Here is a 15,994-nt window from a genome sequence, read left to right as displayed (position 1 = left end):
CCACAGAAATGTAGTTAATGGTGGGTTATTGGCAGAACTTCTTGTTCTCCTCCCTTTCTGTGACTTATCTTAAAGAGACTACCCAATGACCAAAACTTGTCCCAGATTTTACTGGTAGAAAGAATCCTAAGAGACCTTCTTATTCTTAGGAGAAAAAAAAATGGAATCTTTCAGTAACATTATGTTAAAGGCCAGGATCAACCATTAGCTCCTGTAACTTCAGTATCATCCCTGATTTAAAAGGGTAACCGGTGCTCCCTGGCAGCTTGTCTTCTAGTAGTTTCCTTCCCTCAGGCTCTAGAGATTTCAGGTCCTACCTGATTCTCAAAGGAGCGAAATCTCTGAATGTTTTCATCATGTTAGTATCTTTGTCCTTAAATTTCTGCCAGTACTACCCACCTGGTTGTCCCTCTTCTCATTTTTTGGTTTAGTTTTGTTTTAATCTAGGTATGAGATCTTATGAAATTTTTACTTGAATTTCTTGATTCTAATGGTACCTTCCTCCCATTTAAAAATGTTTGTTTTTATAAACACAGGGAGGAGATAAGTATTAAAAGAGAACAAGAATGACACATTTGACTTCTGTCCAGGGCATAAACATTTGACAAATGATAAAAGATATCTGATTTACTTACTGTTTCTTTTCTTTCTCTTTCTCTCTCTCTCTCTTTTTTTTTTTTTTTTTTTTTTTGTATTTTTCTCTAGTCCTCCTAGAACTCCAGTAAAAGTCGTGCCTCAAATTAGAATAGAACTTGAGCCTGAAGACAAGGATTATTTCTGGAGGAGCAAGGGAACAGAAACTACATTGTAACCTGTTTGTCTTTCTTGAAACTGACAGTTTTGTTGTTAATGTTCTTGGGGTTTATTTTTTTTTTTGTCTGGCTGTTTGTTTATTTTTTAACTTTTGTTTCAGTTTTTGGTCACTGGCCAAATAATACAGCGCTAGACTCTCTCTCTGCTTCTCTCTTGCATAGGTAAAATCAAGACAATAGTGTACCATTCCTTAAAAACAGCATATGAGGAATCCCCCTTTTGTTCCTAAACTTCCAGATGTGTCCTCTGACAACCAAATTCCTGTATCACTCAAGACACGCACAGACCCTGTCCTTTTCCTCTATTAAGCAGAGGGCAAAAGTATTAAGGATTTTACAAACACCTTTTATTAAAATGTTGAAGGAACTTACAACTTCAGCTTTGGAGCTATGCTAACTGGCTTGTCTTTGTCTGGTAGAACAAACCTTGACCTCCAGACAGAGTCCCTTCTCACTTATAGAGCTCTCTGACCGGAAAAAAAGTGCTGCTATTCTAACTTGCTCTTGCTTTAAACCCTAATCTTAGAGTTATCAAAAGAAGAAAACTTAAAGGTACTTTACTCCCTATAGAGAAACCATTGCCATCATTGTAGCAAGTGCTGGAATGTCCCTTTTTCCTATGCAACTTTTTTTAACCCTTTAACGAACTTATCTGTTGAGTATATTGAAGAATATTTTTCTTCCTAGATTTTGTTGTTTAAATTATGGGGCCTAACCTGCAACTTATTTTTTGTCAATTTTTAAAACTTTTTTTTAATTACTGTAAAGAAAATGAATTTTTTCCTGCAGCAGGAAACATAGTTTTGAGTAGTTCTACCTCTTATTTGTAGCTGCCAGGCTTTCTGTAAAAATTGTATTGTATATAATGTGATTTTTACACACACATACACAAACACAAACACACAATCTCTAGGGTAAGCCAGAAGGCTAGATCAGATGAAAAACACCATGTTTCTAAGCATCCATTTTTCCCTTTCTTTAAAAGAAATTTAACTGTTCTATGAAGGAGATTGAGGGAGAAGAGATAAACTCCTCTATAATGGGAATAACTGATGTTCTGATAACAGTAGTATCTGGGTACAGATGTTGACTGTATTACCATGTCTGATGTCCTATGCAGTATTGTTAGACAATTTTTTCATTTTGAAGTATTTGTGTGTTTGTGTATGTGCTCTGTGTGTGGCTGGTGCACATATGTGCAAAGTTGGAAAGAAAAGAGTGACAGGCAAAGGGCAAAGTTGTCAAGTCTCTTGTGCCAGTTTCCATAAAACCCAAACCACATGTGAAAAATCCATTGGGGGGGTCCAAGAAATTTACCATTATGCAAATGAGGTTGAACATATTTTATTACCCATATTGTCAGTCACCATTATTGATACAATGGCTCATATTAACAGTACAAAATCTGTAGGAGTGTTAATAGCCCATTGGCACATCTATAAAGTGTTATAGGAAAGCAGATAGATCTGCAGAGTTAGATGTGCATCCACTTTTAACAGTAATCTCACATTTTTTTTTAGGATGCAAAGGCAATTATTCTTTGAAATTGGGACATTTAGAATGTATTTGTATACATATGTATGTATGTGTGTTTCAAAGTACCAGATTGAAAATTAGACCTTTATTAACCAAATTAAATATGGTATTTAAATGCAATGTTTTGAACAGGTACATTATGTATTATGAATGTATGTTAAAAATAATATTTTAATGTTGAATCTATAATTTTGGATTCATGTAACCACAGTTGTGATATATCCTAACTATAACTGATTATAGGAGGAGTACTAGAAGCAGAATGAAACCATTTATTTTGGTTTTATGATATGTACTTATTGACTCCCACTCATTTTTATATTAACTAAATTATAAATCTGTCCTTGACATTTTGATTATAAAAAATCTTATTATCCAGAGTTAGCTGTTACTTTTGCAGTATCTGATAATCTTAAAACTTTTAATTTTATACAAATTAGACATAAATGACCCTAATTTTTTCATTAAAATGGTAGTGGCAAATTACATATTATTGTGTTAAAATCTCACATGCCAGCTTTTGGCATCACATTTGTATCTAGAGCTATCCTTAAAACGATTATTCTGTATTATCTAGTTTTCTGGTACTCTAATATAGAGCTGTATGAGAAGTTTCCCCTTTTATTACTGATAGAAGCATTAATAAAATGTTTAAAAACTATCCATGCATAAAAATTCAGCCTAACCTATGATTTTGTTAAAGGCATTTATGTTTACTTTTATAAAAGCTCTAGATATAATATTTTTTTTTTCTGATCACAAATCAAGTATTTGCAGATTCATGCCTCCTCCATACCTTTCAAAGAATTCCTGAAGCAACGTAGCTCATCATTTCGGGCTTTAGGTATAATAGCTGTAAAAGCTCTGTGCACCTCCATTCATCATCTGTACTCTGTGACAGAAGGCTGGTGTTCATGATACGAATGTAGAGTAGTACCTTATATTTGCTAACTCAACAGGTAATATCAAACCTTCTCAATGTTTACCAGAACCTAGGGAAGTTTTTAAAAAAATCATTACTTTCAAAGGAACAGACATAGTTCCCAAACTAACAAGCAAAGCCTGAGGGACACCTAGAGCCACCAAATTATCTGGATTTTAACTGAATTTACTCATTGACGAAGACCTGGCCAGAGTTTGGAGTGGTTTTGTTTCTATGTAAACTGGACACAAATTACAACAGTACATTTTTTATAAAGTGTTTCTCCTTCTCCCCCTGATATGAGTTCAGAGATAAAAGATTCCAGTTGCTTGAAGTAAGGGCTAAGCACAATCAGAGTTGTTAACCAGAGTCCTGTTTGTGGTTGTAGAAACTTGTTGTTGGAAGGAAGCCATGAGTAGGCCGAGTGTCTGCCTTATCGGAGGAGCAAACGCCTCTGCTTTTGTGTTTGAGAGAAAATCTCTTGGGAACACTGTTTTCCTCGATGAAATTCACTCTTCTCTAGGGTGGGAAATGACTACTTGGAACCCTAATCGATTTGTGTGCCATGGGCAGGAGTGTTTCTTCCTCTTCTTCAGTCCAGGTTGGGGAGTAGTTTTGGGGAGGAGACTTAGGGACTTAAGAAGTAGGCAAACAGAAGCCTCCCTCCTTTGCACCCCACCTCAGAGAATGGGGGGAAACCATCATCTGCTGTCGGTAATTCAGTTTGTGTGTATTTTAGGCACATGCACCAACCCACACAGAGTAAATCTTTTATCAGCTATATATTGATGTTTAATAGAGAATGATTGTCTTCCAAGTTTTTTGGTTCTTTTTTTTTTTTTTTTTAACTGTGTTAAAGTACTTGAAATGTATTGACTGCTGACTATCTTTTAAAAACAAAATAAAACCGTTTGAGTTGTATTTCAGAGGTTGGCATTGTTCAGGGATGGGACAAAGCTTTCTTCAATCCATTTCATACCACTTAATGATTTTGGTGCAGGAACCTGAGATGCTCTCGTTTATATCCTATGATAGTTAAGGTCTGCTCTTCACAGCATGAGCATGAAGCCCGGTGGCACCAGGTGACTGTGTGGAATCAAGTGACATTTTATGGCACTTCACTACCTGAAGGGCCTTGGGAATTGTCAGATGATGATGTTATTGAGCTTCATTTGCAGCCTGAAATTTAAAAAGAAAAGTTATGTAACATATGCTCACATTCAAGTTGCATTTTGACCGGAAATTTGGATATGCCCTATTTCTTGGCTCATTTCATTGTGCTTTATGGGTACTTACAAGAATGAAGAATTTCGTTTCCTAGACAAATATTGCAACTCAGGGCTAAAGTTATCCAGTGAAACTTTTAGAGCCAGAAGTAACTTTGTCCCAGTCCTACAATGTGAAAAGAGTGAATAGTTGCCTCTTTTTAGCCATTTTCATGGCTGGTACGTATTCGTACACATTACTTTTCAGAATCAATACGCACTTTCAGATATTCTTATTTTTATTCTCTTAAGTCTTTATTAACTTTGGAGAAATGATGCATCTTTTTATTTTAAATGAAGTAGATCAACATGGTGGAACAAAATGATAAAGAACAGAAAACATTTCAATATATTACTAATAATTTTTTTCCAATATAAAACCTAAAATTCCTATAACATTATAGTATTTTACAGTTTTATGAAGCTTTCTATTGTGACTTTTATGGAATTAAGAGATGAAGAAGATGAGATATTTTAGCATTTATATTTTTCAAAATTATATGTATACTTAAAATAAAGTAACTTTATGCATTTATGAGTGTCATGTGCTTCTGTTCAACTCTTTAAATAGTTGTCAAATGCCTGTTATTTTACTTCTGTGTGTGCTGCAGGGAAAACAAAGATGAGGAAATCCAAATTCCTGTCCATAGATTGCTTTCATCACTCCAGGCAGGAGGATAAAATAAGTGTCCACATTTTATAAAATAAGAGATTATAACAATTTCTATTTAAGGATTAATTAAATGCTATTATGCAAGAATTCAAATTAAGAAAAAATATGTCCAACTAAGAACTATGAGGATGGTTTTATTGGGTAGTGTTGTCATTCTTCTTTTATAAAGTTAGCAAAGTATAAAATACCATTTTCTTGAATCCAGGATGATGTATACAGTCAATTCTCAAAGCAAAAAAAAAACCTAAGCCCAATAAGCACTTATTAGAAAATAATGACTCAAATGAACAGATTCCTGGGATGGTTTTCCACAGATGATTCATTACATACACTTTGGCTGGGCCTATCCAAGCTTTCATGTAATATTTAAATTCTCTAGGAAACTTCATTTCAGCTCTAAGCTGTAATCAGAGAGTGGTGGTGGTGAGGGGGTGGGTAGGGAGCAAATAATAGAAGGGATAAGAAATAACTGTCAGTAGCAGCAAAAGGTTACATTGGAAGAACAAAAATACTGAGGCAGTGACATTGGCTACATGATCTTTCCATCTGGAAAGTTAACATAGAGGTGTTAACTCTGAGCATCCTGGTGGTGGTGGTGAGAAGGGGCAGCAGAGAATGGGATTGGGGTTTTATCACTGAGTTGGAAAAAGCAGCAGAAGCTACATTCAGAGTAGATTACAATCTGGGATAATTTGATTAATTCTTCCACATACATTAATTCATTAAATATTACCATGACAATTCATTAAATATTGCCATGCATCACACTGAGTCAAGAAATTAGGTTCAAATTATATTTAGTATATTTTGATAAAGAATATACTTTCGCATGTAGTTTTTGCATTTCAGCAACTCTGTTAGGCTACCTGGCCTGCCTGAGCCCCCAGAGAACTAGGAAGTACAACATTGAGCCCTCTGAGCTAACGGACCATCTGTTGCAAAGTCTAGGCACGGCAGCTGGAGCACCTTAGGCCTAGGAGAAGAGCTCAAATTCTCAATCTATTCATGCTTATTTTATTCAAAATGTTAACAAGCTTGATCATGTATAGATTTCTCAGAACATAAGAAATGAGAAAATTATTGATAGGACAATTAAGTTAGCAAGAATAAATAGCTTAGTCATGGCAGGAAGACAGAAGACATAAAAAACTATATAAAAAATACTCGAACTTAATAATTGGGTTATTTAGTCTAGAGGCAAGGCTACCACAATAGATCTTAAAAGTAAAATATATCAATCTTATATTGATTAAAATCTATTGATTAAATGATTAAATTGATTTGGGACCATCAAGATAATATTGAACTATGTTCTATTTTTGTTCATTAATTGATAAACATTTAATGAAGTAGTTGGCTTGAAGTCAGGAGTTCAAGACAAGCCTGAGCAAGAGATCCCATCTCTACTAAAAACAGAAAAGCTTATCCGGGTGTGGTGGCACACGCCTGTAGTCCCAGCTACTCCGGAGGCTGAGGCAGGAGGATCACTTGAGCCCAGGAGTTTGAGGTTGCACTAAATTAAGAGAACAGAAGGGTTGAGAAAGGACATAGGAAAAAGTACCCCCATGAAATGGATAAAATGAAAATTTGGAAAGCTTGAATATATGAAAAAAGCACTTTAAAAAAGCCAACTAGAAACTTACAAAAAAGAAAAATTTTGTAAGTTATAGCCCACATATTCTGAAACCAATCCACATTGGAGTTAGTAGACTAATGGAAGTTGGTAAAATTCAAAGAAAAGAATGCATTGGATTCCAATAATGAGTTAGAATCTGGAAGATATTGAGGATATGGTGAAGAAGGTATATGTTTATTTTCCCATAAAGAAAACAAAAACAATCAGAAATTCCAGGAAAAGTAAAGATAAGTATCATATGAGCAGTAAATACTCAAAATATTAGTAGACTTAAATTTTGAGCTATTGATGGAGTGTAAGGAAAGAGCATTTACTTAACCTTGACATTGTCCTTTGAGTAGCTCAGGTATAATTATATGGGATATGTAATTATAACCCACTACTTGGTCCTACTGGAATATTAACACATTCATAGTATTAACATAGCCATTATTACAGAAACACAATGTTTTGATTTTAGGATTGAGAATCAATTCATAGACATGACATGGAACATTTAAAAATGTTAGAGAACTGAACATACATAATGCTACCTTTGACAATGTAAAAGGCAACTGCCAGAATGTTGGGAAGTAGAAATGAGAGAGGAGAAGATGGACAGAAGTGTAGGGACACCGTATTAGTGATGTGTTTGGAAGAAATGACAACTTTCAACTTTGTTTTAAATAGTCTGGAGTTAGTTGGGTTGGGGGTGGCATACTTGGAACTGAGCTCAAGATATCTCAAGATATCTACCTGAACAAATTTGAGCTGGTTTGATGGTGTGCAGAGAACAGATATTGAAATAGCACCAAAATATGTTCTGTTTTGAAAACAAGCATTCTCCAGTATCTGGAATGCTTTTGTCTTCTTTTACCATATTTAACCTGACCTTGTATCTCAGGCTACCCAGTTAAAATGAGGTTAGTTAGGATATTTCAAACGTAGAGATTTAGCAATAAAATTGTCAAGGAGGTACATGAGTCAAGCATTAGCAGTTGTGGCGTTTCAAGTATTGATTAAGTTACCCCACTGACAGGCATGATTGCTGACTTTGGGTAGAACCACAAGTAACTGTGAATTAGCAGATTAGTGGCTATATAGAAGCTGTTTTTATTTTATTTTATTTATTTTTTTTGAGACAGAGTCTCACTTTGTTGCCTAGGCTAGAGTGAGTGCCATGGCGGCAGCCTCGCTCACAGCAACCTCAAACTCCTGGGCTCAAGGGATCCTCCTGCCTCAGCCTCCCAAGTAGCTGGGACTACAGGCATGCGCCACCATGCTCAGATAATTTTTTTACATATATATATATTAGTTGGCCAATTAATTTCTTTCTATTTATAGTAGAGACGGGGTCTCGCTCTTGCTCAGGCTGGTTTCAAACTCCTGACCTCAAGCAATCCGCCCACCTCGGCCTCCCAGAGTTCTAGGATTACAGGCGTGAGCCACCGTGCTCAGCCTTAGAAGCTGTTTTTAAAGGATCAGGTTTTGGAAGGGTGAGACTGTGATGAGATGCTATGATTAGAAAAGTGCTGAGTAAATTTTTGATGCCATGATACATATCCCCATACTAAGTATGTGATTTAATACAGAATGTATCTTTTTATATTATATTTCCAGCATATCATACAAGCTGACATCTTCATTATGAATACAAGTTAAGTTTAACACTTTAAAATTTTAATTATTATTTGAGATGAGAAGCTTGGCTCGTCCACTAAGAAGATGCAATATAATGCTTTTGAGTTATGTATGAATCTTTGTGAAGGATAACACTAGAAGGCTACGTTTTCTTTGGGTACAATGGTTAAGAAATCAAACATATTCTCTTCTGTCCCCATTTGGACACCATTAATTCCCCTCTCTTGTCTAATTGCTCTAGCAAGGACTTCCAGCACTATGTTGAATAGAAGTGAAGATGGTGGGCAACCTTGTCTGGTTCCAGATCTAAGTGGGAATGGTTTCAATTTTTCCCTATTCAGAATGATATTGGCTGTGGGTTTATCGTATATGGCTTTGATAATTTTAAAATATGTCCCATCTATGCCTATTTTGCTAAGGGTTTTTATCATAAAGGTGTGCTGGACTTTGTCAAATGTTTTTTTTGCATCAATTGAGAGAATCATATTTTAAAGAATTGGAACAACTGAGTGTGTGGGTTACTTATATGGAAGGAAGTACCACTCAGTGGTTAAGTATCAAGGCTTTGGAGTGAGCCTTGCAAACCCTCTGAGTCTCAATTTCCCCTCTGTACATACTGATAACCTCACTATAGGATCCATCCCATAGGTAGTTGTGATGAGGAATAAGAAAATGCACATAAGGTATATAGTATAGTACTTACCAAAAATTATACTCCTTTAATTCATATTTCAGCAATTCAAAATACTTAATAATCTGAAAGAAAATCCTAGGATAAATTTTATATTTACATGACTATTAAAAATAGCTTCCAAGCAAATTAATACTTTCCTTAAGATTTTCATGGGTACCTAAACTACTTGAGAATTAACTGCTCTCAAACATTGGAAAGCACTTTCAGAATAACTATCCCCATAGAAACAATTAGACTAATTATAAAACTCCCCTGTTTGTCAAAGTATATTCTCTGAAAGTCTCTCACTTAACATTCATTTATTTAACAAGCACTTACATAATCTACCTATGTGGTAGGCGATATTCCATCTGTATTACAAATATTAATTTATCCTTATAACAGCCCAATGAGAAAGGTAGTATTATTACTCCTGTTTTATAGATGAAGAAACTGAGGAACAGAGACGTTAAGTAACTTTCCCAGGGTAATTGTGGTGCTCCTGAGAGAGTGCTATACCTTTTCGAGCACTCCTTTGGATCCACCCAGGCTGTCATTCAAGGTGTATTGGCTGCTGTCGGCCACAGGTGAGTCCCTCCCCAGAAATTTCTGTGGGCCAAAGCTTCACCCGAGGTTATTGTCCTCCTCCTGGAGCAGTCTACATCCAATGCCCTTTGCCTCAATTCAGGACATTTCTGAAAGGCCATTCCAGCCCCAGAGCTCCTCATGGGATCAACTGAAGCCCGGTGGCAGCTACATCACCTTCCTCCCACTCAACCCCATTCTCCTCACCTCCTCAAGAATGTTGACCCCTGGGGTACTCTCCCATGAGCCTCTTGCTTGGAAATGTCTGCCTCAGAATCTGCTTCCTGGAGTTCTAACTGAAGACAGTCGCATGCTGACAAGCAGTCAGGCCATCTCAAGCCGTCTGGCTCCAAGTTCTGTGCTGTCAACCACCATGCTCTAGTATATCTTCATAATAATTCATTTCAAGAGTATGCTCTGGAAAGTACAGTTTTTCACTTAAAAATATTATGTAAAACAGATTTTTTGTACTAACCCAGCCCTCCTCCCCATTTGCCCAGATTAGCAAGGTCTGTGCTGATCCTTTTCTGGAAGAAATGTTCTGAGATCTTATAGCTCTGGTGTACCCTAGGTTCCACCACAGCCACAAACTGATGGACTCAACAGATGGCTATCGGACTAGGATAGTAAATGCGAACTTTTAATGGTAGTTTAGACACCAATAAATAAGGGAACTAGCTCTACAGCAGAGGCTTCCTCCAGTCCTCTCAGATGCTCAAGCCTTTTGAGCTTCTGTGATACCATGAGAGTAACCAGTTTTCCAGTTCAAAACAAGCACAAGTTATGCTGATGAAGAAACATCTAATCTCTTAAAGCAGGTTTCTCATGGTGGCTTGTGCAGGTCTCGAAGAATGCGTCCTGATCCTAAGCCAGAGTGGAAATCTGCTGAGCTAGGTCTAATCCCAACGTAGTGATACCGACCCTAGTGATGCCATGAGAAAATGGGAACGCAAGCCTCACTCCCCCAACACTGCATTTTAGCACTTATTCTTGTCGTACAGTAGAATGACTCATCTTCCCAGCCAACAGCTGAAGCATCTGCTCGGTGGGGGTGAAAATATATTAGAAACTCACACCCCATGTAAAGTACCACAGTGCCCAAAGACATCTTTCAAAAGAGTTCAACAAAGCTCCAAAAAAGGGAAGAAAAGACATATCAATCAACTTGGGAAAAATTATGTTGAGTAACAAAGGCTTCGAAAACTTCATAGGCTTATAACAACAAAGGTTTGTTTCTGACTTATGAAACAAGTCCATTATGAGTTGGCTGGAGCTCTACTTCTCCTTATCGTTGCGACAAGATCCAGGTTGATGGAGTTGTCCCATCTGGATATAACTAAACTCATGGACAAGGGTAAATACAGCCAAGAAACCATTGCTCCCAATAAAAGCTTCTGCTTGTATTTCATTGTTCAAAGTAAGTCATATGACCAGGCTTGAGGTAAGCAGGGAAGGATATATAATTTTCCCTTGGGGAAAACCAGCAAATGAAAAATAATACAGGCCGGGCATGGTGGCTCACACCTGTAATCCTAGCACTCCGGGAGGCCGAGGCGGGCGGATTGCCCAAGGTCAGGAGTTCGCAACCAGCCTGAGCAAGAGTGAGACCCCGTCTCTACTAAAAATAGAAAGAAATTAATTGACCAACTAAAAACATATATACAAAAAAATTATCCAGGCATGGTGGTACATGCCTGTAGTCCCAGCTACTCAGGAGGCTCAGGCAGAAGGATTGCTTGAGCCCAGGAGATTGAGGTTGCTGTGAGCTAGGCTGACGCCATGGCACTCACTCTAGCCTGGGCAACACAGTGAGACTCTGTCTCAAAAAAAAAAGAAAGAAAAATAATATAAAACACAACATAGTCTTCAAATTTATCCAAAGCAGAGTCCTTAATCTAGTTAACAGTACTCTCAGAGACAAACAAAAGAGGTGACATGAGATGTTTCATATAAAGTATTTCATTTAGTTCTCCTGTTTTCAGTTGAATGTCCCTACCTTCAACTGAGCCTACTGTTCCAATTCCAGAATCCTTCTCTGGAACATGAAGCGCCAGTCTTGTGCGGGTGGGGGGGATGAATATTGCCTTGGTGTGCGTGGTGTGGGAAGGACAGTAGGGATCTGTTTATAAAATAGGCTTTTACCCATTCTCTTTTCAGCCCATCTGCATTCCCACACTCAGAGGCAGCTCGTGCCTTCCATTCCAAGTTTTTCTGGGGTTCTGTGGCACCAGCTGGCTTGCTTTTATATTTCCACCACTGCTGGTTTACCTTTTATTTTTCACAGTCTGTTGAGTCACTTTCCCATTGGCCTATGTTTTCTAGCTTCTATTATTACTTTTTTGCTGTCATCTCTTTTCTTCATGCTTGTGTTTTATCTCAGTATTCGAACACACTAATAAAATCCATACTCAATGCCTCTATTTTGGTTTCTAATACTATTCTCTATTAAAGAAACCAGGGCTCCTTGGGGAAGTGGTAGATTCTAGGGCTGAGCCCATGGATGATACATGATGATGCTGGAATATCTTGTAGTGCCAAAGGCAAGGAAGTGCTACAAGAATGAAAATATGGAGCATGCAAAAGGACACGTGAGGCAACCTAAAGGAGCCCCCACTGGCTAAGGCCAGTGAATTTGAGAAACAAAATAAATAATATAGTATTGGACAATAACTCAAAGCATTAAATAAATATACATTGTATAAATGGATATAATAAATGATAGGATAAATGGGGAAAAAGGGTAAACTCCCTTCCAAAAAAGATATGTAGATACACCCCAATATAGGAGGTGGAGCCTAATTCCTCTCCCCTTGAGTGTGGGCTGGACTAATTGACTCCTTTCCAAAGGTTAGAAGATGGAAAAAGGAAAAATAATAACTTTACTATAAAGTGATCAAGGTCAACATCAATGGTGATATGTCGTGTTGATATCATGAACCCTTGATTTGATGAGAAGGACACTTCTGTATATTGTTCCCCCAAACCCATAATTCTGATTTAATCATGAGAAAACCTCAGATAAACGCAAACTGAAAGATGTTTTACAAACTACTTGCTATGGTTTGAATGTTTGCATCTTTCCCAAATTCATGTTATTGAAACATAATCTCTAATGTAGTGGTATTCAAAGGTAGGACCTTTGGGGAGGTGATTGGGTCTTGAGGGCAGAGCCCTCATTAAGGAGATTAGTGCCCTTATAAAAGAGGCCTGAGGGAACTTGTTCATCTCTTCCACCATGAGAAGACGCAGCAAGAAAGTACCATCTACGAAGCAGAAAACAATCCCGCTTAAAATGCCTAATCTCCTAGGTGCCTTGATCTTGGACTTCTCAACCACAAGAACTATGAGAACTAAATCTCTACTGTTCATGAGTTATACAGTTTAAGGTATTTTGTTGTAGCAGCCCAAATGGACTAAGACACCCCCTGACCAGTATTCTTCAAAACTGTCAAGGTTGTGAAAAATAAAGGAAAAACTGAGAAACTAACACAGATTGGAGGAGATTAAGGAGAAATGACTACTAAATGCAATGTGGTACCCTGAATATGATCCTGGAACAAGCAAAACCACAACAACAAAAATTAGTGGGAAAAAATTGGTGAAATACAAATAATTTTTATATTGTAAAAAAATAAAAATTGTAAAAATGTCTGTTTACTTAATGGTAAATGTTAATTTCTTAGTTTTGACAAATGTACTTTGTCATGTAATTTCTTAGCTGTAGGGGAAAATGGGATCTCCCTGTATTATTCCTGTAACTTCTCATTTGTAAATCTAAAATTAAAAAGTTTGTTGGAAATAAATTTTATAGGGAAGTTCCAAGAAGAAACTATGTTCTGCCAGGTTTGACTAGAATTCCTCATCCTGGTAAAGTCCTACGTCAGTGTCAAGAGTTGGTTGGTTTATTACAGAACATGTTCTTACAAAAAAAAAAAAGAAAAAGAAAAAAGAAAAAGAGTTGGTTGGCTGGTGACAGCCTGGAAGTCTCCTCGAACTCCCCAGACCCAGGGTTTTCAGAGCACTTTATACTTGCCTCCTTTTAACGGCACTTGTCACCGTGCCTGTCTCCCAGTGGACTGAGCGTCTCAAGGGCAAGGACCAGGATTCATTATTTTTTCTCAGTATCTGGCAAAATGCCACTGGAAGGCATATTTACATTTAATAAATATGTGTGTGTTTGAGCCAAGTTGCTTATGGAGCAGAGTACAGCCAGGTGTAAGACATACAATGGAAGAAAAGCCACAAATTCCTAGATTTTTAAAAATCAAGTTCCTACTGGAATATTCCTTTCTGATAACTGTTTGTTCCAAAGTATCCTATATTCCTTGGGCAGTAAAATATAGCCCAAGACCATTGCTTCAGATTGCAGGGAACTGTAGCAGCCAGAGCTAGACTGTGATGAAAAGCCAAGGTTTAACGAGCCTTGTTCTTGTGACATTTTTCTAAATAGTAAACTACACACTCCGAGAACCTTCCCACTCTTAATTATTAGGGAAATCGTGCCTTGTAAAAGTGAACCCTACACACGTGATGTTTAGTGGGCAAGAGAGGCAGAAAATACTTGACGTTTGTAGCCTCTTGGTGTTGTGTTTTTCTTTTATCTTTGCTGTTTTCTTCTCCATTAAATGATCGGAAAATTACCATGGTTTTATTCCCACAGGCTGAAAATTAGCCTGCTAGGCTTGAGCCCAAATCAGATTCTGATGACTAAGAATTAATCTATTTTAGCAGAAGCATCTAACGGAAATCAGCGCAGCTCTTCTCTGCGACAGTGCAGCCGTCGCCGCTGTCTCCGTGATTGATATTCAGCAGCCAAATGTGGAAATCGCTCAGGTCTAAATCCCTTTGTTCTGTGGCCAATATTGATCGAATTTTGTTTTGCCAGAGTACAGCTGTTCACATGCACAGTTTTCACAAGGTTAACGAAATCTTCATTTTGAGGATTAAAAACAAGTGTTTTATGAGAGTATTTAAAACCTCTCTGGCGTAACTATAAACCTGTGATTTCTCAACCCTGACTCTGTGATTCTGGATTATTCCAATTATTTCAAGAGGTGGGAGAAAGTTGTTATTATATTTAAATTCAAAGTCCAACATCTTTCATAGTAGTTTATATTTTAACATATCACAGGAAAAGGTTGCAAAGTATAAAACAGTGCAATAAAAAATTGCAACTCTGAGAAAGCTATACAGAGGGAATTGAATCAAAATATATTCAGCACTTATTTATCGAGTACTTGCTATTGCCAGGTATCATGGTATAGGCTTGATAAAAAAAATTGGTGACTAAAATAGCTGCCATCCCAGCCTTTATGGAGCTGTCAGTCTGGAGGCAAAGAAATTTAAAAAGACATTCATGTTAGATTTGGAGTTCCTTTAATTACTGGGTTTATCTACTTTTAATGCTGTTTCCCTGGCTTCAGTAGGAGACTCGCTTTTAAATGCAGTCATGTGCCACAAAATGATGTTTCAGTCAACAGTGGACTGCATATGTGATAGTAGTCCCATAAGAAATTTCTATTTCTGGAAATAGAAATTTCTGGAAATTTCTATTGCCCTTTGATGTCGCAGTGGTAGTAAAATTATAGCACCAGGAGTGTTTGTGGTGCTGTGGTGTAAAATACCTACTGTGCTGACAGCAGTATAGAAGTAGAATGCATACCATTATGTACAGTACTCAATACTTGATAACGGTAATAAATGGCGATGTTACTGATTTATGTGCTCACTATACTACAGTTTTTATGATTATTTTACTGTATACTCCTACTTATTAAAAAAAAAAAAAGTTAACCATAAAACAGCCTCAGGCAGGCCCCTCAGGAGATATTCCAGAACACATTGCCATCTCAGAGAGTGACGGCTCCACATGTGTTACTGCCCCTTAAGAGCTTCCAGTGGGGCCAGGCGCGGAGGTGGAAGACAGTGGTATTGACGATTCGGACCCTGTGTAGGCCTAGGCTGATGGGTGTGTTTATGTCTTAGTTTTTAACAAAAAGTCTTAAAAGTAAAAAAAAAAAAAAAATAAAATAGAAAAAAGCTTAAACACATAAGAGGAAAGAAAATAATTTTGTACGGCTGTACAATGTGTTTTGCACTGTGTTATTATAAAAGTCAAAATTTTTAAAAAATTTAGAAGTTTATAAAGGAAAAAAGTTACAGTAAGCTAAGGTTATTTATTGTTGAAGGAAGAAACCAATGTGTGGTAAGCTTTGCACAGCTAAGTGCACAGCGTTCGTCCAGTCTATAGCAGTATCCGAGCTGGGCCTTCA

At 37.1% G+C, this 15,994-nt stretch overlaps 1 protein-coding gene across 13 annotated transcripts in view; it reads left to right on the top strand.

The window, feature by feature from the left end:
• The window catches only part of SLC4A4 (solute carrier family 4 member 4), a 427,648-nt gene extending 422,078 nt beyond the window's left edge, over window positions 1–5,570 (top strand). For 7 of the 13 annotated variants that reach the window (XM_075997858.1, XM_012785912.3, XM_012785921.3 and 4 more), the window contains one exon: window positions 706–4,067. In XM_075997858.1, the coding sequence (XP_075853973.1) occupies window positions 706–811 (106 nt within the window). In that variant the 3' untranslated portion in view covers window positions 812–4,067. Of the gene's footprint in view, window positions 1–705 lie in introns of all 13 variants that reach the window. The other 6 variants (XM_012785918.3, XM_012785924.3, XM_075997861.1 and 3 more) reach the window with 3 other exon arrangements.
• The last annotated feature ends 10,424 nt before the right edge of the window (window positions 5,571–15,994 follow it).

Source organism: Microcebus murinus, chromosome 26, assembly GCF_040939455.1.
Source record: "Microcebus murinus isolate Inina chromosome 26, M.murinus_Inina_mat1.0, whole genome shotgun sequence".
NCBI lineage: Eukaryota > Metazoa > Chordata > Mammalia > Primates > Cheirogaleidae > Microcebus > Microcebus murinus.
Note: the sequence above shows the minus strand (reverse complement) of the source record. Positions and strands in the feature narration are given on the sequence as shown.